The sequence below is a fragment of the Phodopus roborovskii genome, unplaced genomic scaffold (assembly GCF_943737965.1).
Source record: "Phodopus roborovskii unplaced genomic scaffold, PHOROB, whole genome shotgun sequence".
Classification (NCBI taxonomy): Eukaryota; Metazoa; Chordata; class Mammalia; order Rodentia; family Cricetidae; genus Phodopus; species Phodopus roborovskii.
Window position 1 is genome coordinate 34,094,106 of NW_026126407.1, and position 24,931 is coordinate 34,119,036.

The 24,931-nt window shown below is 40.9% G+C and overlaps 2 protein-coding genes across 8 annotated transcripts in view; both read right to left on the reverse strand.

Annotated features, from left to right (window-relative positions):
- The window catches only part of Adam19 (ADAM metallopeptidase domain 19), a 1,172,352-nt gene that overhangs the window by 1,106,310 nt on the left and 41,111 nt on the right, over positions 1-24,931 (reverse strand). The window lies entirely within an intron of this gene.
- Positions 1-24,931, reverse strand: part of Ebf1 (EBF transcription factor 1) — a 391,326-nt gene that overhangs the window by 99,715 nt on the left and 266,680 nt on the right. For 5 of the 7 annotated variants that reach the window (XM_051180881.1, XM_051180880.1, XM_051180884.1 and 2 more), the window contains exon 8: positions 24,086-24,227. In XM_051180881.1, the coding sequence (XP_051036838.1) occupies positions 24,086-24,227 (142 nt within the window). The remainder of the gene's footprint in view (positions 1-24,085; positions 24,228-24,931) is intronic. The other 2 variants (XM_051180883.1, XM_051180882.1) reach the window with 1 other exon arrangement.

Here is a 24,931-nt window from a genome sequence, read left to right on the forward strand (position 1 = left end):
GAGATGCATACATTTCGCCCATCTCTTTATTCATCTTGAATGCTTGTTAAATTTAACACAGAAGACAAACTGAATTTATCAAATGCTAGAGATTCCAATGCAGTGGAAACTTTATAGAATTGTTTAAAACTTGAATATAGTTGGTGAAGTGAAAATGTCTACATTCTTAGGCGAACATTCCTGTCCATTTGGAGGTGGCTAACAAGGCAAGCAGGAGGCTGGAGCAGGAAGGATTCTTGTTTCCTGTTTTTCTCTCTGTTACATTAATGCAGCAACATTCCTCATTTAAAGTCATTACAGTTTTTTTCAGATACATGTCATGGGTCCCATTTTATAGATACAAAGTAACTGGTCACTTGGGATAAATTATACAAACAAATAGCAGTGGTCTTGCTGAACCACAGACTGTCTTCATGACTTTGGCTCTATTGTGTTTCCAAGGCATAAAAATGTATTGACTGGTAGGTATCTCTTTCCATTACAAATGACCTTCATTTGCAAAGGCTGTGATTGCCAGCACAAGTTAGGTCGCTTTCCTAATGACCATTGCTTATTCTGGGCAGAATTACTAAAAATACATGGAGTGGTAGGATTATGACTTTGAAACCTCTCTGAAGGCGGCTTGATGCCACAAAGGATCTTTGCCATCAGTGACATGCTATTGTCCTTATGATACTGATTACTTTCAGAAACAGCACCACAGCAAACCATTGTGCAAGAAGAGAGAGACCATCAATCCTCTTCAATGAAAATTAAGTATTCAAGACTGACTTCCCAGGCACTAATGCCAAGGAGAACACCAGTTAATTTTAAATGTGAATGGGAAGTACTGGAAAAATAATAATAATTAGTATTGGACTTTGTCAAATTTGGCAAAGTCTCATGTTTTAGCTTTTGCAATGAGCAAAGAAAACATTAAGTTAATCCCAGTGGGACTAGTGTTCACGTGCCACCACACAAACAAGTAGGATGGTGTTGGTTTTGATTCAAATTAATCCTCAAAAACTTGCAGAGAAGTTTGAAAACATCCAAACCAAACATTTGGTGTTGGCTGAACTCACAGGAACACATCTGCAGCTGAAACAGGGCAGCTTGGGTATTTACTTTCCTGCATTTTATCCCCAAACAAAGCAATTAATCAAGAAAATAGAAAGGATCCATGACTGGACTTCATTTTTGTCCAATTTTTGACCTAAACAGGGTGGAGCATAAGTGTCTCAAGGGCACTGGACTTTTTCTTATACAAAAGCTTTCTTGAAGACTAAAATGTTGACACATTTGGTTACAGACTTCTGAAGCAATGACATAACACAATGTAGGATTTCAAGATGTTTATAAAATATGTAAGTTACATTTAACTATGAAAAATTAATGAAACATAACCATTTTGAAAACATTTTGCTAATATGGCCAGATCGCATTTTATTGATTTATAACTCAATATATTCAAGCACAAGGGTCACATGCAAAAGGTGTTGCTGTCTCTTTAGATGCCTTGGAAAAATATTCAATACTGGCTTAGATGAACTGGGTATGAGAATCCCATCTAATTGCAAAACATGGACTCCAGTAGTATCATTAAATGCTGAGGCTATGTTTGCCCTTGCAGATTTCAAAAGTATCTGCATGTTAGCTTTGGTGTTTCTGATTTTATTTATTTTTTTATGATGCAGACATAATTGTCTAGGCAAATAAAGTCTCTTCCAAACTCCTTACCATAGCATAAAATGACATGGAAGGGCATGTTTGAGCGTCTAAGAAAAATCTGCCTACAGGGGAGAACTTACATGGTCAAGACCTGCTTAGTTTACACTCAATTCCTTTCCTTGTTTATCCTCTTGTTATTTACAAAGTACAAATGTGTACATGCTTGTATACATATGCATTCATACATGTGCACCTACATGCATGCACACTCACACGTGTGTGTGTGTGGGGGGGGCTGGGTAGATGTGAATGTATAGATGTTTAGAGGTGAATGGGAGTATGGGGCTATATGAGTGTGTGTGTGTGTGTGTGTGTGTGTGTGTGTGTGTGTGTGTATGCTTGGAAACACTTGAACTTAAGGAAAGTGATAATGTTATCAAATACTAGGAGCAACTGTTCAAAAGCCAACCTATATAGGTCAACTAGCCAGAAGAAAGGAAGAGGCATTAAGCCCTAAAGGACTAAGGAACCAACATAATACTATCTTCCTGGATTCCAGAGGGAAAATCCTGAGGGAAGTAGAAAATAAGTAGATAACAATTCAAACTTCAAACTAATGAAAAGTATTCCAGCTACTTTGAAATTGTATAAATAAGCTTTTATGTGTATGAATATTTGTGTGCATGTATGATTCCAGGTGACATGTGACCAGGTATTCTAGACAAATGTCTAGAAGACAGGACACATATCAGTTATCTACAGTGGGTCGTTATGGAAAGGAAATGTGACTGGACAGGGTTTGACAGGAAAAGATGGCTATTAATTTTAACTCTATTAACGTTTATATGGCTTGAAGCTTTTCCTCTAAGCATATATTAAGGTAATATATGAGTAAAAAATTCAGTGAAGCAGGACATGTGGTAACATCTGTACTTTCTAGAGAGAATTAATACTAAAAAGAACTAAGCTGAACAGCTAACATTAGCTGGGAACTTGGTGTGTCTGGGTCTCCCCTCTGTCCAGTTGGTAAGTTGTCTAAGGATGCTACAGAACCTTGGAAGCAGCTAGGGCCTCACTTTCATTATCCCACCTCCTCACAAAAGCAGGGAAAGATCCCTGTTTCAACAGTCACACTGGATAGATTTAGAAGAATATGACAGTGAAGAGATTTACAGGAGTTCAATAGTGAGCCGAGATAATCAATAGCATTCTTTCACAAAACAAAACAAACAAACAAACAAAAAAAACATTATGGTTCGGGAAGTGAAGGGACAGCTTTGAAAGTGGGGTTGCTTTTTTCTTTTTTTAAAGCAGGAAATTCATGGTTTAATTAATGAAAGACTCCTTCCCATCAGCATATTTTCACACTCTGTCCACAAGGGCAACAGACCCATTTCTGGTTCTAAATTTCATTAAAAATAAAAGTTTTCCCTCTTCTTCTTTAATGCTTCCCCCCCACCCCTCACCAGCCACCAAAGTAGAGATTTTCCTTCCTTCAAACTGTGACAATAACATGATTACCTCACCAGTTTAGCATAATGGCTCTGAAATGCTCCTGGCACGTTGCAGAATTAAAGTGGGAATTATTAGGTAGCGCCTCTTTGTTATAATGATCACTCCACAAATAAAAGCTCTTCTCCCCAAGGTACTGCAAGGCACAAAATGCTAATTCTGAAGATTATGTGTGCGCTTTTATTAAATATTACTATGCCCTCCCTGTTTGAGGGCTTCTCTGCTCTGATTGTTTTATGAGGACCATGTTAATGTCATTCTGTCTTGCTAGCAGCAGGCACACATTTTAGCGTTTGTATGAGAGTTGATCAAAGGCCACGTGCTGGGGGAATTGCTGAGAAAACACGGACAAGCGATAAAAATCTAACAGATTAATTGGTTTAAATTTCATTTCAGGGTGTTGAACTTTGGCTTGGGACTTTAATACTACACTGTGAGTCAGGGCCTAATTACCAGATTTCCAATTTGCTTTTGAACAATGGCTGCTGTGAGAAGAAAAAGAGAGCGAAGAATTAAAAGAAAAAAAAAAAAAAATAGAGAAATCATTTGGCTTCCAGTACATATTTAACAACTAACATGTGGGGCAGACAATTGCACTGGGGACATTCCTGATCACCTCTTCCACCTCCAGAATATATATATTTTCTTCAAATCACCTCAGAACACAGACGAAATCACAAATGCCCTCAGCGGTTTAAAACTGTCTGGCTTATAGAACCAGAGCTACATGATTCTAGTGCCTGCTGGCCAGCTTGCACCAGGAGCACCAGGCTCTTGATTAGCAAGGTGAATTTACAAGCTGGGCCTCCAATAGAAATGACCTATTTCATTGATAGAAAGCCAGGGTCTGGAGAGCCGTGTTTACCTCAGGGTTTATTGGTGGCCTTGGGAATAAGGGTTAATTGAGCTCAGAGGTGCTTTCCCATTGAGGTGAATTAGTGGTGTGTGTGTCGATCAGCGGGGTCCTGGGGCTGCTCTTGCTTTTGCCTCTGAGATCTCTTTGTGCTCTGATCGATGCCTCACTTATTTAGGGTAGCCATAAAGATGACCCAGGTTCAAGGCTTATCGTATCTCATTTCCAAAATGAGGGTCTGGCCACCATTGCCACCCCATGGCATAGGCCTCAGGAGAGATGTGTTATTTGTCTCCACTCCCTTTTTGTGTGTGTGTTTAAATATCCTGGGCATACAATACTCTTACCAGTTGGCAAAACATGCAAATTTAGGAAGTCCCCAGTTGCACTCTGTACCTCAAGATGGCATTGACTATGAATTGTGAAGGGGGTACTAAGTTGCTGTCTGGTTCTGTTGTGCCCATGCATAAAACACAGCAGATTCCCTTTGCTAACAGTATCAAATGGACCTCTATGAATTGGCAATTCTAAAAAGCAAGTACCCCAGACTCCCCAAATGAAGTGGCAAGAGTGGCACCGGCATTCATTGGTATCTGAGTAAACACCGATGACGTCATTAGACATCAATTCCAACAGTCCACATCTACCATTTACTGCAGCCTCCAATCACTTGCTCCATGCAGACTGCAGTGGCTTCCGGTGATTGAGCCCCCACATATTTGACACAGAATGCACAGAAAACACCGACTTGTGTCAGATATACTATACACTAGTTTCTTCCATAACCATTTCATATTATTGACACTGGCTTTCTCTTAATAGGAGTTCATTTATTTAGTAAGGTACTCAGTGTCTTAAGTTTAGCTGCTTGGTAATATGTTCAGCTAAATGGACTGATTCGGTAGACTGAGCGTCCCAAAGTAAAGGGCATTTTTGTTCTTGTTTTGTTTTCATTTTTAAGACTTTTTTTCTGGAATGAATGTTCATAGGAAACATATCAGAACGATTCAAAGAAAATGATCATGAGCTGGACCCCTTTATTTTTAATTAAATTTTAACATTTATTTGTTGTTTGTTTATTATTTGTGGAGGTATGCACATGCCAGGGGGTGCATATGGAGGCCAGAGGACAAACTGGGAGTCTGATCTTTCCTTCTACTATGTGGGTTGCCGGGAATCAAACTCAGGTTGTAAGTCTTGACAGTGAGCACCTTGACCTGATGAATTGTCTTGCCAGCCTGAGTTGGGATCCTTCCAGTGACACCTTTGTGTGCTCACAAAGCCTCTCTCCTCTTTTATCTGCTAGGTTTTAGTAATGCTGCGTTCGGGAGTAACCCCATTCCAGAAACTGTTGGACTAAGGAGGAACCACATTAGAACCCAGTGCACAGTCTCAACATTTTGCTACTTTAAGTGAAATGATCATTTTTCCCAACTGCTCCTTTGATTTGTTTCCAAATAAGCAGTTAAAGAGAAGGGGACCAAACACAGGGTCTGACATTAGTTGGAAGGCTAGCCCTCTCTACCTTCAATATGTACAAGGTCTGTTCACGGTCTAACTCTCCTCTAACAGTGTGTTTGAGAAGCTAGTAGCTGCTGCAAGCCTAATCACACATCTACCAGGCATGGGGGCCAATCCCATGTGCAGGGTGGCAACACCACCACAGATGTCTCCCAATTCATAACAAATTCCATTAGTAAGTAACCAGATGTGACAGCCTTGTCACCAAAGCTGTAGCAGTGTGTAACATGCTGCTCTGATGAGTTACCTAAGGCTGGCTCTGCTCTGTCCTCTCTAATTGCACTGCTTGGTTATTTTGTCAGTTATTAGAAAATGTTTTATTTTGTTATTGATCTGCTTTTATTGCTTTGTCTAGCAAAATATCTAGATGTTACTTTGCAAAGAATTGCATTATTTTATATACAAGAATCTCTCTCTCTCTCCTCCCTCCCCCTCCCACCCCGTGGTGTTTGTCACTTTAAAGAGAAATGTAAGCCTTGATATAGAGATTTCTCAATACCAGATGCAATTAAACCTATTAAATATTAGATGAGGAAATTGAGACTTTCAAGCGCTTTACATCCTTTATCCCAAAGTGACTTCATCTGGCAGAAAAGCCCTTTGCTCTGACAGCATTAATGGCTCTCACTGAAGAGGAGAAAAGGAAAAACCTCCCAGTCACTAGATGGAAACATTGCTCCAAAGACTGTCCCTGTAGAGGCAAGAAGGTAGTTATTCTCCACTTCCAGAAATAACATCTATGTTCTAAATGATGCTACCTGCCAATTACAGACCCAGTCCATGGCCTATCTACTTCCTATTTCTTTTGGTTTTCTAATTTCTTCTGAAATTCCTAAGTACCTCAGCCATCTGTGGAGTGGATACCTGAGCAAGAGAGGGGCATAAGTGTGGTCACCATTATATTCTGGAACATTCCAGGCCAAGTGATTCTGGATTTCTGAATCTATTTTCTCTGAGAACCACAAGTGTTCATGTTCACTCTTCAGGGCTGTTTAACAATTTAGTGGTTGAAAAAAAAATCTTGACATTTTGATGTGCCTATAACTTCTAAATAGCACTTGAAAGATTGTTGAAGGCTTTTGGATTTAATGACAGGCAACAGAGCATTGTTTCATAATATACAAAAATTGTTTGTTAAATACATACAGAAGCTCAGAATTTTGTGACTCAAGGAGGAATGAATATATTGCATTCCAACTTGCAATTCACATGTAAGGCCTGCAATTAAAATGCACAAAATTCTAATCCCGAAACAGTAAAAGGCAAATGTCGCCATGAGCTTTTTCTTTCCTTCCCTTGTTCTGTGATTGTCAGCCACTCCATTGCTAAGTAATGGGGGAAATAGTCATGGAGGGTAGTCGAAACCCTCAGAATGAATTATTCATGGATCCAATTGTGGTATTTGTTGCAGAAATAGTGAAACTGCTTGCCTCTGATGACACAACGAGTAAATAATTTTTTTTACAACAAGCGGAACTTTTCTGCACAAAATTATTTTTTTCCCCTATTCTCCTAATTACCATGCTGTCTGAAAAGTTTGAGGAAGAAAAGCCATAGACACCTGATATTAAGTAAAGGGGAAACCATTTTCAGATTTAACAACAATAAAATCATGTAACCACTTTTTCAAGGAATACACTAGTCTTTATTTCCAAGCAATCTCCTTGAGCCTGGAAAATCATAAAGTCAAATATGAGCATGTCCAGTGAAAAATCTGTGACATTAATCTTGGCTGGAACTATATTTTTAACAGGACTTGAATGTGTGTGTGGGATTATCCAGATGGCCATACAGGAATAGGCCTGATAGGATTAAACCTTTATGCTGAACTCCACTCCATCTGTTCACCAAGGCTTGCCTTTTCTTGTCTGAATATGAATTTTTAGCTTCCATGTGTCTGGGAGCAGGACGTGGAGTGCAGGAAAAAGAGTTGCATGCAGGTGACTTAATATTGCATTAGTCTGGCTCTGCTCACACTAAAAATTGTACTAAAAAGTTTAAAAGTATGTCATATCTGTTCTTGGTGTTTGTCCTAGGGTTTCTTCTTATTGCATTTGAGGGGTTATTCAAAGTGCTCTCATCCTAGGTGTGTGTGGCAACATTTGCCTGCAAAAGCAGAAAGGGGAGAAAAGATGTGCCACAAAACCGTGACTGTGAGTACGGAAGATATGTAGTTCTGAATGGGTGACTCAGGCAGAAGACAGTCATTTGGGCTTTGTTCTCCCTCCCCATGGAAGGTTAGTATTAGTCATTTTTTTTTCTTTAACAATTAGCTACTACAACTCTCTTTGTCATTTCTTTTGGGTTTTGTAAGTTTCTCAGGAAACTTTCTTGCTAGGGTGAGGCCTGGGGGAGGCTGCAGTTTGCAGCTTCATCTTGAATAAATCACGTTGAGTTCAGCCCACGCTCCCTGCATAGAACCTCAGAAATAGTGGCCAACTCATTCTTTCAACTGGACAAGTCAGATTATGGAAGTGCTGAGGACAGAGGCCAGGAAACCGCTAAGAGGCAATGCCTGGAGCAATGCGTGCTTCTGGGACTACCATCTCTATAACAGTAACAAAGGACCTAGTGGAGAAGGCTGTCACAAGCTTCTCAGGCAAAGTCTGTTGAACTCACGGCTAATTTCCATGAACAGGGGATCTTCTTATCAGATGTTTATAGCCACATGATCAGTATGTTTGTGATGAAGACTATGAGAGACAACAAACTGTAATGGGCATGGCCAAATAAAAATGAGGAGACAGAGCAATCTAGCACCTATCTGTGGGCATTCCATATATCCTTTCTCACATTGGTACAACACCATCACAAATGGTGGTACTCAGCAGACCATCAAATGTCAGCCTTTCCATACATGGACATTGCTATTATATCTATGTAGTTCCCTTAACTGAACAGCTAGACAACAGCAACAGTAAACTTCCCATCCAAACTAAAGTGTGTTGGTAGGAATGTGTGGGTAAACACCCCATAAAAGACTCTTTGATTCCTTCAAGTGATCACAGTTCTAGTCTGGAAGCTATGGAAGCATCAGCCTCCTCCCCCCTCACCACACACACACACACACACACACACACACACACACACACACACACACACACACCTACTCTTTTAACATGGACATGTGCATATACATAGTCCCAGAGTCTGTCCTTCACATTTTATCATAAATGAGGCTAGTTAACTGGGAATCCAGCCCTATTATTTAGCCAGCTTGCCCAGTGCAGAAGCCACTATCCACAAATAATTTATTCAATATGTAATTAACTAATATAAAAATTATTTGCTTCTATTGACAGAAGTAAAGAGCTCCAAGACAGCACCCCTTCATCTTTATAAGCCTCTATCGGACAGCATGGGTCTAGGGACCAAGTTCAGATAATTGAGCCTGTAACTGGTAATCAGATCTGCCAGCTCTGGGGTACTCTGCATATTCCAAGAGATCTGCTAGGAGTGATACCTTCAAATTCTGCCAAGAAGGACTACAAAGCAAGCCCTTGCAGGACCAGGCAGGGAGTTAAAGTAACACGAAAGGGACATTGTTAAATGTGACATAGCTGCTGTCCTTTGAGTGTATGGGCACTACACTAGCAGCTCTTTAGTTTATAAAGAGAATTTACCATCCAGATTTTTATATACAACCTTATATTTGTCAGCAACAAAATCCTGCCTACGTTCTAACAAAAGTCAGTACATAAAGTAATGAGACTCACTGGGGCATTTTCACACACACATGTCATTTCAGTGGGGAGGGGGCTTCTAGACAGGGTTTTTCTGTGTAGCTTTGGAGCCTGGCCTGGAACTCACTCTAAACAGGCTGGCTTTGAACTCATGGAGATCCACCTGTCTCTGCCTCCCAAGTGCTGGGATTAAACGTCTGCACCACCACCATCTGGCTTGCATGTGTCATTTTACTTTGTTCTTATTTGAGACCCTCATCTACCATCCCTCCCATCTACTATGCCTCCCTTTTGTTAGTTTAAATTATGATGTAAACTGTAGCCCAAAACTACACAGGGCAAAAGCTAGACCCCCACCCATGATCCACCAGTGCACAGAGGATATAAATCCTCCCCAAGTCAGGGATCAATCCTTGGCAATTCATTCCTGCAGTGACTAATGCTGCCACTGACTCATCAACAATAAATGCAAGCCCTAGCCATGGCCATTCCTGGTTCTGCCTTACATCCCCTACCCGCAGACACCACGGGAGCTCCCTAGCTTGCCTTCTCTTGTATGCGCAGTTTCTGTATAAGCACTTGAGAAGAAGAATGTTGAAACATTTTCACTATCATCATGCAAGGCAGCATAGACTACTTTCTATGTTCTGTATGTGAGCTGCATTTCAAAATCAACCTTGCCCAGCTTTTAATAAGGCACAGGCCATGCTTTTTGCTTTTGCAAATAACTCCGTATACTCTGAGAATATAGCTGCCGTGGCAAGTGAGCTGGAGTGGACTTCATGACTGAGAGCCTTATCATGCTGAACCAGTTTCCTTTCCTCCCTAACATGGCCAGCAGTGCTGCAAGTCAGTACTGGTTACAACACAGATGTTTCCGTGGTGACGAACCATGATGTCACAAGTGCAGAAATGTGGATTATCAAACTTTTTGTACATGACGAGCAATGAAGAGTGGGAATTCCACTCCTCTGTAAGCTCTATGGGTACTGACTCAACTTCCTACATGACTATTCAGGATCTGGACTGTCCTGTTGGAACTGTGAAGAAAGCCAAGATATTTGCCAAACCAATTCGTTTCTACCACCTGATGGTCATGTTCATGCTCCAGTTGTTTCCTAAAGCTACATGAACCTCGCTCAGATATCAGCTGTCACACGACTATGTCCGCCTGATTTCCCCATCCCACCAATGGCCTCAGATGCCACACTACCTGTGAATCCAGGGGACCTCAGCTCCTGGGTCAGCTTTGCTCTTTACCACTGGGTGTGAATCCATTTTCCTAACTCAGGTTCTGCCATTTTAATTGCAGATGATAATTATTAAAAAGCCCACTTCACAAGACTGCGGTGAATTTAAATAAAGTGCTTTATATACATAGTAATTGGGGAATAGCTGCAGAAGGGAATAAGAAAGATGAGGAGGAAAAGGATTCATCTCAAGGAGATGGGGGGACAGGCACAAATACAAATGCTCACAACCCTACAAATCCACGGTCCTCAGATGTTCCTGGTGTTGCTTTTTCAGGAAAGTGATATAACACTTGCTTCGACACAGTCCAGCAGTTTCCTTACTGGAAAGATGCAACTTTTGCATGAAGCTGTTGGCTTCCAGCATAGTCTAGAAAACTTAGGCCATTCTCAAGTCCCCTTGTCTTTTCCACTCATGCTTCTTGCTCTTCTTGAATTTAGCCTTGATGCCTGTGTGTATACACACTCCTGTATACAGTGTGTGTGTATGTGTGTGTGTGCACGCACGCGTGAGCATGCGCGCACGCCCACACAGAGTAAGAAGGGAGTATGTTTCTAAATGTGTTAGACTGACCAGCCAGCACATCTCACACAGAGAGGAACCTCACCCATTGGCACACTGATGGATGATGACAGTACTTGGCACTTAATGCCTGATGATTTAAACACTGGTTAGTACTTGAAGGTCTCTGCCATTAATATTAACCTTGAGCAGTGGGCGAGCATAGGTTATTCTGCTGTATAGATGAGGAAGTTGCAGCTCAGATATAGTCAGTCCTACTTGAGATTTTCAAAGTCTGCTTAGACTGATGAAGCCAAACCTCCCTTCCAGTTTTGGTGCTTATCTGAAATATCTGTCCTATTTGGCTAAAATAATCACTTTGATCCTATAAAAACAGCCAAAAGTTCCATGACATTTTGGTTGTGTAATTCCTTGTCCCCAGTATAGAGGGTGGATATTTATTAACTTTACAGAGTGTTACTGCTCTCTTTCCAAGTAAAGTTATTTCCCCCCTAAGACACAGACCCACATATGAACTATAGTAAAATCTCTATTTCCTTCTTCTATTTCCAAGTTCAGAAAACGACATCCTTGCATAATATCACAGGCGCCAACTTAAACACAGTAACACACTGAAAAATCTGCCAAGCTTCCAGGCTTAGAAACATCTCTATTGTTACAAGTTGGGCCACTAAACACACCCTGCATTTGTACCTCTAATACTAGTGACACTAGCACTCTGAGGAATTTACAAAGTATAAATCGGCGTCGCCCTGCTTTCATTTGAAATATGGACAGTGTGTATTTTGATGATCTTCACTGGAGAATTTTTCATGAAGAAAATTCTAAAACATTAAATAGATTAATCTGACACGATAACTTAAAGATTCTTCTATTTTTACCAACTTTTTTTCCATCAAGGATTGAGTCCCACAGACTAACCAAATCAAAAAGACCTTCCAGGAGCCTGCCAAAGTTAAAAGGTAGAGGAATTTGAGGTCTAACTTTATATTTTCAACACACGATAGTTACTGGAAGAACACTGTTGGTTTAGTGACTTGGCCAGCAGCAGGGCTTACCAAAGATGCACTTTCCCCCTCTATCAACAAGTGAGAAAGCACATTAAGGATGGCTGGGACATATCCTTTGTCCACCATCACACAGGTTGTGGGCCTAAAATCCCATGCTGTTGGCTGAGCACAAGCAAGGGCTCAGTGAGTTTTGGCTTCCGTAACCATGCTCTACCAAAAAAAGAAAAGGAATCAAAGAGGAAAGGTTGAGGATCAAGCTCAGTGGTTAAAACCTAGCAGGCTTAAAACCTAGCAGAGTTTGATCGCTAACACAGTCAAGCGAGAGCGAGAGAGAGAGAGAGAGAGAGAGAGAGAGAGAGAGAGAGAGAGAGAGAGAGAGAGAGGAGGAAGAAGAGAATGTGGAAAAGGAAGATGAGAAAGGAATGTGAGGAAAAGGGAGGGAAGAAAATTCTCAATTTATAACATACACATTTATCTTAATGTTCTTCTAAATAACATCCAAACTGTGTTACTACCCATTCATGTTTTACAAAGACACATAACATGACATTTTTATTACTTTTTCCTAAGGTCAATAGAAGAGACTGGTGTGCTGACATCTCAAACATGAAACCCTGCCTGTCCCTGTTCCCCATGTCATCCTGGACCAGAACTGCAGGTAAAGAATGTGGTTTCAGACAGCTGGGATCTTGCTGGTTACAACCCTTATATAAATCAGACTCAGAAGAACAAATGTCCATGTATAAAATATTGATCAATTGCACAGATTGGGATAAGAATCTATTAATAGCAAAGTTCTGCTTTCATCTTTAGTGATCATATATGTGTTCGGTGGATGTAGGTCTATTTGTGTGCCCCATGGTCTCGAGAGTGTGACTTTTGTGTTTCCCTTTTCTCTTCCTGCCCTGGTGCCTGTCTGGTCTGGTTCCCATATCAGGGCTTCTGCTATGACTGGCCTGCACATATGTTGCAGAAGGATTTTAATGGCTGGATCATCCTCCTGCCAACTTGCATGTGGCAGGTTGGCATCGAAGCCTACAATTGTCAAACTGCCCCCCACCCACCTCTGCACAATGTTGCTAAAATCCTGCCGATGGCATCATATTCATCTGATAAAGGTGATGATCACCCAAATTCTATAAAGTTTCATTTCTGCCCACTGAGTATTTCAGGTTGCAATACTGGCCCAGGGAGCTAGAGATGGGGTGCCCGATAGCCAGACAGCGAGATGCGATACCAGGAGTTTTTATCTTAACCCAGAAAAGTACCTTCCCATGTGTCACTGCTCGAGCCAAGTGACTCACCCTTGGGATTGAGCATAGGCCTGGCTTTTCAGTTTGCCTTTGAGTAATGTCGTCAATCTGCTTCAACTGGAGCAAGTTTTATATTACGGGCTCAAATAGCAAGAGACTCTCTCCACCTCTGAAGTTCAATGTGGAGAGAGAGAAAAGAGTAGCACTGACCAAACAGTAGGAAAGAACAGTAGCCATGACCCCAGAGTCAGCATCTTGGAAGGTTCAAGGTTGCAGAAACAAACTCAACTCTTTGTTAGGCCACACAAAAATCCTTAAGAGTTGGCCTCAGTTTCCCTAATTTTTAAGTGGAGATTATAACTGCACTGCCCTCCCTTGGCTCTCAAGAGCATAAAATAAATTGTTTTCAAAGCCCTCATCACTGTATCTGATACATCGTGAGTACTTTGACAGCACCAAAGCCATCACCTCTGGAGACACAGGACTGAATCTACCCTGTGCAATCTGCCCGGCTACAAGTTGTAGCATTAATCACAAAACTAATAGGAAACAACAGAGGTCTATGTCCAACCAAAAAGAGAAACTGACCCATGTAAAATTTCTAAATTTACTCCTCAGGGACAATTCTTAGACCTAAGCTACCTTTCCCATCAACCCCAACCCCTTAAATTTCTAGTGGCCTATACTCTTCTGGCTGATTTGTTTTTTCTCTTTACTTCACTAACTGCTACTCAATTAAAATTTAAAATGAACTTTCCCTGACTCCTCAGACTTGACTGTGTCCCTTGCATTAAGCCTTCTTAGTGGTCTGTATTTCTCTTTGGCAGCCCTTTTCACCATTGCTATTTAAACCATTATTCCCTGTACATGAATTTGCATATGCATGTAGCTGTGTGTCTCATAATGTTAATGCCTGCCCCTGCATCGTTCACCTCTGCACCCCTCTTGTCTACTATAGTAGGCAGAGAACCAATAAATATTTGTTGGCCAGATAAATGACTGAAAAACAAAAGAGCAATCACCAAGGGTACTACCCTGTGCAAGAGCTTTATGGGTGGGTTGAAAGTTGAGAATTCTTCCAGCCTGCATTGACAACTGCAGCTGCGAAGTCAGGCAGCTCATGCCTGTGATCATGGCATCTAGGAGGTAAGGGCAGGAGGAACAAGGCCAGTGTTGACTACAGAGTGAATTTGAGGCCAGCCTGAGCTAAGTGAGACCCTCTCTCCAAAGAACAAAAACCAAACAAAATAAACAATTGCCACTATACCCACAATGTGCTTCCTCCATGGATAAGAGGCCATGTGGAGCCTTGTTTCCTGGGCTGAACTGGCCTCTATTCCGGCAGCTGGTACCCTATTCTCTTGGGAGTTAAAATTAGCATCAGTAACCCACACACAGCCTTAGCCCCTCCCCACGAAGATGGCTCTAATCATGCAAGGACCCAGGTGGGTCTTGCTGACAGAAGTTAAAGTTAGAAGGGAAGGTAGCAGCCAGATGAAAAAAAAAAAAAACAAAAAACCAGAGCCACCAGCTTCCGGAGGTCCCAGGACTTCCTGCCTTTAGGCCTTGCTGGTTCCTGCCCTGCCTTCCCCACCCTTCCCCCCATGCATCAGCTTCAACAGAATTGCTGCTCTTTCTGTCATTTGAACTCAAATCCTATCTCAGAAATTGATGGGTGATGCTGCCCTTGACAACACAGTTGTCAGCTTTGCTCAGTGTCCAGCTGGTTCTGGGTGCATTATCATAATAGGCTGCCTGGGTGAACCCTAGCCCATTCATACTCTTGACTCGGGTTCCTTTCTGCTTTCTGACATGCAGATATTGCTTAAAAATAAAATAGAGTTAACAGCATGGGAGAGGTTTTGATTTTTAAAATCTTTTGGGGACAGTAAGGTAAAGTGAACCCAAAGAGTTTTCTTTAAACAAACAAAAAACACAACAACAACAAACCAGTATCTATCTGGGAAAAGGAAAAAATGAATATTTCCCAGACTCTTACATGTTTCCTGGTAAACTGAATGAATTAAATTTTTCCCCAGATCTTTAAACCCCTTTCTAACAGCATGCTTTAAACTTACCTCACTATTTTGCTTCATTCTAGTACCACCTACGCAATTATTTTCCTGATTTTGTTTAACTGTGGTTTCTGTTTAGATCATCTTACAGTTTCTCTAAGTTTGGTCTTGCCCTAAACAGTAATGTCTATGAGATCATAATCATGAAGTAGTAATTATAAATTTTATTTCCTTACAAATTATAGAGCAGTGGTGGCACATGCCTTTAATCCCAGCACTCAGGAGGCAGAGGCAGGTGGATCTATATGAGTTCAAGACCAGGCTGGTCTACAAAGCTATACAGCGAAACCCTATCTCAAAAAAAAAAAAAAAAAGGATAAGCAAATAACTGTTTTAAAATTATCTTAAGACATGCAATGTATGCTGTAACCCCAGAACCCAGAGACAGGGGCAGATAGATTATGAGTTTCAGGCTGGCCTGTGCTGCATAATGAGACCTTGGTGTGTGTGTGTGTGTGTGTGTGTGTGTGTGTGTGTGTGTGTGTGTGCGTGTGTGTGCGTTTGTGTGTGGTGTGTGCATGTGCATGTGTGCGTGTATGTGTGTGCATGTGTGCATATACACACACCACACACATAGGTATACATGCCTGTACATATGTATATGAATAACAAAGGAGGACATTGGCTATTTTTTCTATCACTCTGCCTTATTCCCTTGAGGTAGTATCTTTCTCTGAGCCTGAAGCTTGCCCTTTCAGCTATGCTAGCTAGCCTATAGGTCTAACCGCAGAACTGTCCCCTCAGCATTTGGGTAGCCACCCCCTAATGCTGTATGTGTAGTTCCCCAAGAAGTCATAAACATTCTCAAAAGATTATTGGAGCATGAAGGGCTCTACAAGCCTCCACTTTCAATGTGGAGGGAACACAGTCTCAGAGAAATCTAAGTTCATCCCTAAAGCCATACATGAGAGCAGCAGAAAGCTTCATTTTAATGTATTTCTATAAGTATAACTGAAAAAAATGAGAAAAATTTGAGGCTGGAGAGATGGTCCAGTGGTTCAGAGCACACCCAGCTCTAGCAAAGGACCCCAGTTTAATTCTCAACACCCTTATCAGGCAGCTCACAAATGCATGTCACTACAGCTCCAGAGTAGCCTGGAGTCTCTGGCTTCCTCAGGCCTCCAAACTCATGTGCACACACACCCACACATAGAAGAAACACAAGAATTAAGAACACACATCATTAAAATAAAATTAATCTTTAAAACATATTTCAAACCACTCCTATGGCCACTCCTATATATCACATTATAAACAGGGGCTTAGAAAGAGAATATGGAAACACCCATCTGCATATTGCCACTGCCTGAATCCTTTTGAATTCTCGTGTAAGGAGAGGCCCCCCATGAGAAGCAAGAACAGAAAGGATCCTGGTTTGGAACAATGAACTATACAAACAAACATGATTGGAAATGGGGTACATGATTGATCAAATACAGAACAGCAACAACAGCAAAAGAAAAAAAAAAGACCACAAATTTTCTTCATTTCTGACCCAAACAAAACAGAACCCCTTCCCACCCCACCCCCAATAAAAATACCAGAGTGAGCTTATTAAAATAAGTATGGCTCACTCATTTATTAGATCCAAATAATAATAATAAGTACTGGAGTTTTCCACAGCTGACCAAGAGATTCTTATAAGAAAGCTTTGAGCCCATCAGTTTCCAATATTGTTTCTAATATTTTCCAGTATTGAAGTTCCCAATCCTACAGTTGTTGTCAGGATTACCCGGCAATCTCATGGTTTTCTTATGGTCTCCATTCCCCCACCTTATAGGCACCAGAGAGACCATGGGACCCTCAAATGACTTAGACACAGATGAGTCAGAACATCTCTGCAGATAAATAAGGTATGGCCAGCCTCCATGTCATCTTGCTAATGTTACAGAAAATGCACCAAGAGATGGAGAGGAGGCTCTGTAGATAGGAGCGAGTCCTACTTTGCTCAAGGACTCCTGTTCAGGTCCTAGCACTCTGACTACAACCTGTAACTCCAGTTCCAAGGATTCTGATCCTCTTCTGGCCATCCTGGTGACCTACACAGTGTACTGTGCATGTGCGCATGTGTGCAGGCACACAAATAAAAACAAACTATGCTGTACCTGTAATCAATCAGAGTTTTTAAAGTTTGATTAGCAAAATGGGCTCTTACCATGGGAACAGGAAGCTATGAAGGACAATTAACTATAAGGGAAGTACACACTGTCTCTCTTTCTCTCCTCTTAAAAAATGCATGTGTGGGGCTGATTTTAGAAAATTTAAGATACCACCACAAATGCCTTAAATTGTATGGAGGGAAATAACACAATTACAACTGAATAGGAGATTAAAATAATTCAACGTAATTGCATGAAGTACCAGCTGAGCGCACAGATTCCAGAGTCATGATTTTGTGGATCTGAACCCTAGATCTACAACTTAAATGCTATGTGACTCTGGGAAAATGTCTTTTTCTCCTTAGCTCTGGTTTCCTTGTATTTATGATGGATACCTGGAGCACTATGTACTCGAATAAGTGCTGTTCAGTTTCATATAGATGGAAAAACAGGATCAAATCCTAGGTCCATTTCTACTTACTCTTATTTTGTAAAAGTTACTTGAGAAGATACATTTTTGTCAATCATTTTGCTTTAGTTTTACTGATTCAATGATTTAGGCTTCTTTTTCAGTGGGGAGGGAGTATGCAATATACATCTTGTAGGTCAAAAGTGCTGCCATCCTTCCTTCCTTCATAAGGTGAAGGTCTCTACCTTCACAACTAAGTCAAAAAGGAAATTCCTTCTATTCAACTTACAAGAAAGTAAATTCAAAAACCAAAACCATCTGGAAAAAGAACTCTCAAAATGTTGGGCTGTCTGTATGAAGCATTCACACCCCTGATGGATTGAGAAGTAATCAGGGAAACAGCTCCAAGAAGCAGCCAACTCCCTGGTGAGCTCCTAAGCCTGGCAGGGAAGAGCAAAGTTATAAGCAACTCCACACCATCTTGCCCCAGGCTTTCATGAGACAGGAAGAGCCAACATTATTGACACTGAGTTCATCAAAGCCCTGGGCCAAGGCTTGACCAGCCAGCTTAGGACTGTGTGGGTCCCTTGCAGCCCTGGCAGCCAAACCAAGTCACCTAAGCCAAACATCTTTGCATATACTATTCCTTTTCCTTGTAAAAAAAAAAAAAAAAAAAAAAAAAAAAAGGCTCTCAAATTTACACATAAATAAGAAATTCTTAAAGGTTTCCTGGACTCCTGAGAAGTCCTTTGTCTAGTCTCCTATGCTCTGCTGTAATTATTTAGTTGTTGGTTTCATTTCTTGACTTTCTCTCTTGTCTACTTATGCTACTATACACAGAGAAGTGGCATCTGGTAGATGTTTAGAACAAGTAAATGATTTGAAATCTGTTTCACCAATACCATATGTACCTTATTCACTGATATACCAATGACTTTAGTTTGGGGCATCACAGGAGTCGAAAATGGCCCAAGTAAGATCTCTTTGGGCAAATTTGCAGCTAAAGGCCACAGAGGCAAAGGGACCTACCCAAAGGCACATAACTAGTTAAAGCCAAAGTCAGGACTAGACTCCAGTTCCCCAGCCAGACAACTGGATTTTTCAAAATACTTTTCAGAGCACATGAATTCTCCCATACTCCCCAGGGCTCTGTCACATGTTTGTTCATTTTTGTTTGTTTGTTTGTTTTTGTTTTTTTGTTTTTTGTTTTTTGTTTTCCTTCATCTGAAGCAACTCTCTACCCTCAAATCATCTTTCTCCTCATGCCCATAACAAATGTAAATGCAGCTGGACAGAGAGAACTCAATGAGGCGGAATACCCTGGGGCAAGCAACATAAGCAAGAACTGCCCAGCCTGAAGCAAAAGGCTTTATGAAGGTCATATGCTAAAGAGCCAGAGTAACACCATAATGCCAGGGAGATGTGACCGAAAGGTCAGAACCAACTGGTGGTGGCAGACTTACTTGTAGTCATTCTAAAGCTGTAATTACAATGGGGACATGGCCCAGTGAGCCTGTCACCATTCTTCATTCTCCAAAATATTTGTCATTTCTCCAAAGCCCACTTTTGTTTTGATTTCTTTTATTTTGGGATCCTGACATGTTCGTGTTTTATTGCTTTGTATCTACTTTGAAGGGAAATGTAATTCTAATTCATTTACATGTGATGCCCACAAATCTATTCACTACTTTCCTTTTTCTTGTTTTTGGTTTGTTTACTTTGCTTTTTCTTGTTTTTTGTTTGTTTTGTTTTTCGAGACAGTTTCTTTCTTTGTGTAGCCCTGGAACTCATTCTGTAGACCAAGCTGGCTTTGAACTCACATAGATCTGCCTGCCTCTGCCTCCTGAGTGCTAGGATTAAAGGTGTTCACCACCACTGCCCAACTCACCTTCCATTATTTAAAAGTATTTTTTTGTTTTTAATAACTGAGCCACAAAGCAACATAGTAACCCAGATTATAACTCATGACCATTAAAACACTCTTTTATGAAACACTCAATATTTTCATTGCTTTTTGTTTTCTCAAAAATATATATAGTGGCTGTACAAACTCATAAGAGCTAGGGTTTTATTGTTGCTGCTGTTTCCTTTTTTTGTTTAAGCGCTATATGTTTGAAAGCAAATGCCACCAAAACATAGGCTTGACCCCACTCCTAGAAAAGACCCTACAGATAGGAGTTCTCTAATCTGTTCTGATTTTCTTAGTTGTCACATGGGATGTAAGATCTCCAAGAGACTCCAAAAGGAAAGGGACAAAAAAGGGAGGAAAAACAGATACATGTCCATATATATATATATATATATATATATATATATATATATATCCTAAAAATGAGCATTTAAACTGCTTGTCAGACAGCTCCCTGACAAAGCCACTAGAGTGTATTCACAGACATTTGCATAAATGCTGCCGGTGAGTTCACCATAGCTGCTAGCGCTAATGGTACATAAAGTAATTTAGTCACTTCTCCCGGCATTCTGTGTCAGGATGATGAGCATAGGCACTCTGCCTTGTTGCATATTAGATCATTAGATAATAAAGTGTTAGCGCATGCAAGCTGACAGGGTCTCTGCACTCTAGCATTGTGAGGACACAGCATTTTGCCATGGGGGAAAGAAATAGAGAAACTGATGCCACAATTGGCCTTAAATTCGAGTAAATAGAACCTGAAACTTGAGATGAACCACAGTGACAATAACAGCATTCCTGAAGCCCTTTCAAGCAGTCTTGTACACAGTCCACAAATTTGCCTGAGTGGCTTGACTGGAAGATGAGGTACACACATATATACCAATGTTTCATATTACCACGGGTGGGCACGATTCAGATCCCTTGGTCCCAAACCCAGGTTTTTGTAGAAATTAGAATCGTGAGAGCAGTTACTTGTGATGCTGCCTCTCTCCGCAACTGTACATCTTCCATAAAGCCATTGCTTAAAGAAGAAGCATAAATAAAGATACCCATAAATATCCAGCCAAAGAAAATCTTACTATTTATGAATGGAGAGAAAAATGGGAGGGAGGGGGTGATTACCACAAGCTACAGTGTTGCAAGTTTCAGCCTCTTTGGATCATGCAAGATTCTAGGAAATAAATCTGCTTTTGTCATCCCTCAGATTTTAAATCCAGAGACATTAATCTGAGCCTAGGAGCTCCAAGGGCATGGGCCTTTCAGGGAAAACTATATGCATGAATGTACACCATGTTTTTTTTTTTTTCTAGAAATGTAGAAAGATGAGCCACAAGAGGGACTTTCCTCCCAGAGTCTGACAAACAGGATATAAATAGAGATGTGCTGTATTGCTCAAAATAATCCAGGCTACCTGTAAATGAGGTGGGAAAAGGACCAGAATAATGAGGAATCTATAGGTTAAAGAGGTGTAGACAAGCTGTGAGGAGTTAAGGTGGCAATGCAGAGACTGGGTGTGAGCCTTAAATAAGGCATTTTAAATGGGATTTTCCAATGGAAAGACAGACACATTATCCTCCAAACCAACATGAATTAGCATGTAGGTCCACTCCCAGACATCACTAAGAAAGGTCAATAGTCACCCTTGGCCAAGGAGGTATTTATGCATGCGTTTGAAGTGTCTAAATGAGTGGGTGGTTATCTATGGCTACTTTGTAGAAAATGAGATTTCTATGGAACTACACTGTCATTACTCAAGATCTGAACATGGCTACCTTTTCATTCTAGTGGGGAGACATGCAGTAAGGGTTTGATGAGTGTGAAGGACATAGGGCGTCATGACCTCTCCAGTGATCTAACTACTCATTGATAAACAGGGAAATGTCACCATTCTTTGTAGATTGGTCAACAAGGCAGAGGACAGTATTTTCTTTCTGTCTGGGGACAAGATGGTGTCCCAGCTGGTACATTAGCATGTATCCTTACAGGGGGAGCATTTGAGCTAAGAGGATGTCTGGTCATGTTCTGAGCAAGAGAGCTCAATGGTTAGCATGGGCAGCACTCTCCTTTTGTACTCTTTCCTCCCTTCTGTGTTCAAATACTAACTGTTAGCTGTTAAATGATAACAATTAATTCGCTATTAAGAATTAAAAAGTAAGAGAGTTTTGATTCTTGACAAACTGGAACATCTGACCAGAGTGAGATGAAAAATAGAATTTGGGATTGCTGGTGCCTATTTTAAGACTTTGTTCTCTGCATCACTTTGCAAAACAGTGTTACTGACCTCTACCTTTTGGATGCATCCTTCCTACCTGGTGACTTTTTATTTATTTACTTTGGGATATTTGTTGCAGGGATAAGTAGTATGGTGTTCCATTTCCTTTGAAAATTTATTTTCACTTGTATTGATTTGCATATACATGTTCCTACCTGTGCTGGGTGTGTGTGTGTGGTGTATGTGTGTGTGTGTGTATGTATGTGTGTGTGTGTGTATGTGTGTGTGTGTGTGTGTGTGTGTGTGTACAGGAAGAAGACAACCTTGGGTATAGATAGTTTCTCAGGTGCCACCACCTTGTTTCTTGAGACTAGTTCTTTTTGTTGACCTGAAACTCACCAAATAGGGCTAGGCTGCCTGCTCAATGGGTCCCTGAGATCTGCTATCTCTGCTTCCCCAGAGATGGGATCACAAGCATGTTACCAGACTAGACTTGACTTTTTAATGTGGGTTCTGAAAGTTGAAAGCAGATTCTTTAGAGTAAATGCTTTATTGGCTGCCAGCCTTCTCATCACTTCCTAAGGGGGGGGATAGGAGCTCAACACCGGAGCTATGCTTAGAGCTTTCTCTAAAAACCATGAACTGCAGATCTCCAAATGACTGTTAAGGCCATCTCTAGATCAGCCAGTTTCCATTGCAACCAGTCAGAGTCAAAGCAACAACTTTGGTCCCTGACCCAGGCTCTCCAAAATGTGCCTGATGATTATTTATCAAGTGTTTTTTCTTCCTCCCACCTAAGCACCTTTAGCCATACGATGCCTTCAGTGACTTTAAGGGTATTAAGGAAGCCCCATTACTGTAAATCGAGAATCAGGATAATTTTAAGTACAGAAATGGAGCAAGGGATGTAATCATGAGCAGGTGTTTCAAATGGCCTCCTGAAAAAAGTAATACCCATCCATCTCAGCACTAATGAAACATAAAGCCTCAGCATTTGAACGATGATGGTTTACTTTTGAAAGACTATAAAACTGGGTGTGTGGGGAGGAAATGCCTTCTAAGAGTATGACATCGGGCTAATTAATGAAATGTACTGTTTGTGCATTCCTCAAGCACAGGTGGAAAAAAACAGGAAAAAAATGATGACAGGGCTATGTTTATTAAATTGGGATGCTGGCAGGGAAGGGAATTTTCTACCTTGTGAATTATGTCATGGATAGCTTGTGGGCCATAGTAAAAGTCAGGCTATCGGATGATAATTTGTATGGTTGTGTTCTCAAAGGAATCCTGCTGACCTGGCAAAGGAGGGGTGGTAGAGTGAGAAGAGCTGGTTGGGTTTCATTTGGGAAGACCAGAGAAAGCAAAATTGGCGGCTGGTATGCAGTAGATTCTTGGGTAGACAGAAAGAGGAATTCATCACCTAGATATTCAAGTGAGTTATTTAGATGCACACCAAGCTAATTCAGATTCCCTCTGAGTAACATGCCCTTTTCTCAAACCAGTTTTGACTGTTTCCTCCAATTGTCTCACAGATAGCCAGTGATTTCACATCCTTTGGTGACAGTGATTTCTACCTGGCCAAAGTCTCCCTGTAGAAAGCAGGCTATGCCACATGAAGATGAAGGAGGAGTGGTTGGCATAGAGAATTGAAGGCAGAGGAGGGGCATTTGAGTACCACAGCAGGAAGGATGACCACCCTTAACTCTAAACCTGATCTCCAAGTGAAATCCACAAGTAGTTAGTTATACAGATGTGCTGGCAGGTTTGGATGTTTTGCCCTATTCACCTACGGACTGGACTTTTCTCATTTTGTAGTCAAATGGGAGCTCCTTGGCCCAGGTCTGTCTGTCTGTCTCTCTCTCTCCAAACTGAGAGTAAGAGATACCAGCATTCCAAGACACAGAGTCAGGCATGCAACCAAAAACAGTGTGCTTAAAAGATAGACCCATGCCTTTAAATCCTTAGCTTTTTAGTTTGCAGGGTCAAAATGCAAAGCACAACAGCAGTGTTCAACTGGAAACTCTAAAATTTGTGCCCATAGGAAATGTGGTGAAGGTGGAAGGAAGAAGTCACGCAAAGTCACAGTTAAAAGTAGCAATGCCAACCAATGAAAATGATTCGCCTACCATGTTCCAGATAAGAGGGCGTACCTTCCGAGGGGTCAAGCCTCCTAGCCCTCCGCCCATGCTTGGAATTATTGTGGACAAACATGTTATCGGAGACTGCCAGGACATGGCCATCCACGTTGACTGTGGTAGATACCACGACCTAGAGACAGGAGAGGAAAATGAATGAGCATTTTCATATAAAAGCATGGTGGGAAATAAACTCAAGTTAAATAAATAACAGCTGGGAGCTGAAGAAAATTGCATAGCTATTTCACATAATAACTGGTGCTTATGTTGTACATATCTAACAAGAGGCGCTATTGATGAGTGGGTCTTCAGCATGGAACGCTTTTGATGCCGTTTTAAGTAAAATTGCACAGTTTATAGTTATGCAGCAAAAGGTACCCTGTTAACCATAATTTTTACAAGGCGGTCTTTATTAGTACAAATATATATATATATATATATATATATATATATATATATTATACAAGGGTGGCTGTGTTTCACCTAAATTACCCTTCAGTTTAGACATTGAAGTAGATATCACAGTAGATCATGCAAATAGAAGTCTTTTAAATCTTTAAAATATCTCTTCCCTACTGTGTCAGGGTTAAGAAGATAGGGGAATGAAAATGAGAGGGGTTGGAGTAGAAGCTGGGATCTGCTTGTGTCTTCCTCTCCCCAAGGTCTTATTGAAGTTTCTTATACATTTTACTCTTTTGTCCCAGGTTAGTTTAGTAAATCACATCTAAACCTCCCTCAGAGCTATTATCATCATGCTACCCCCCCCACCCAAAAAAAAAAAAAACCCTTGCTAATTAAAGGTCTTACTTAGATCTCTTTCAAAGAGAAAAAAGTAAA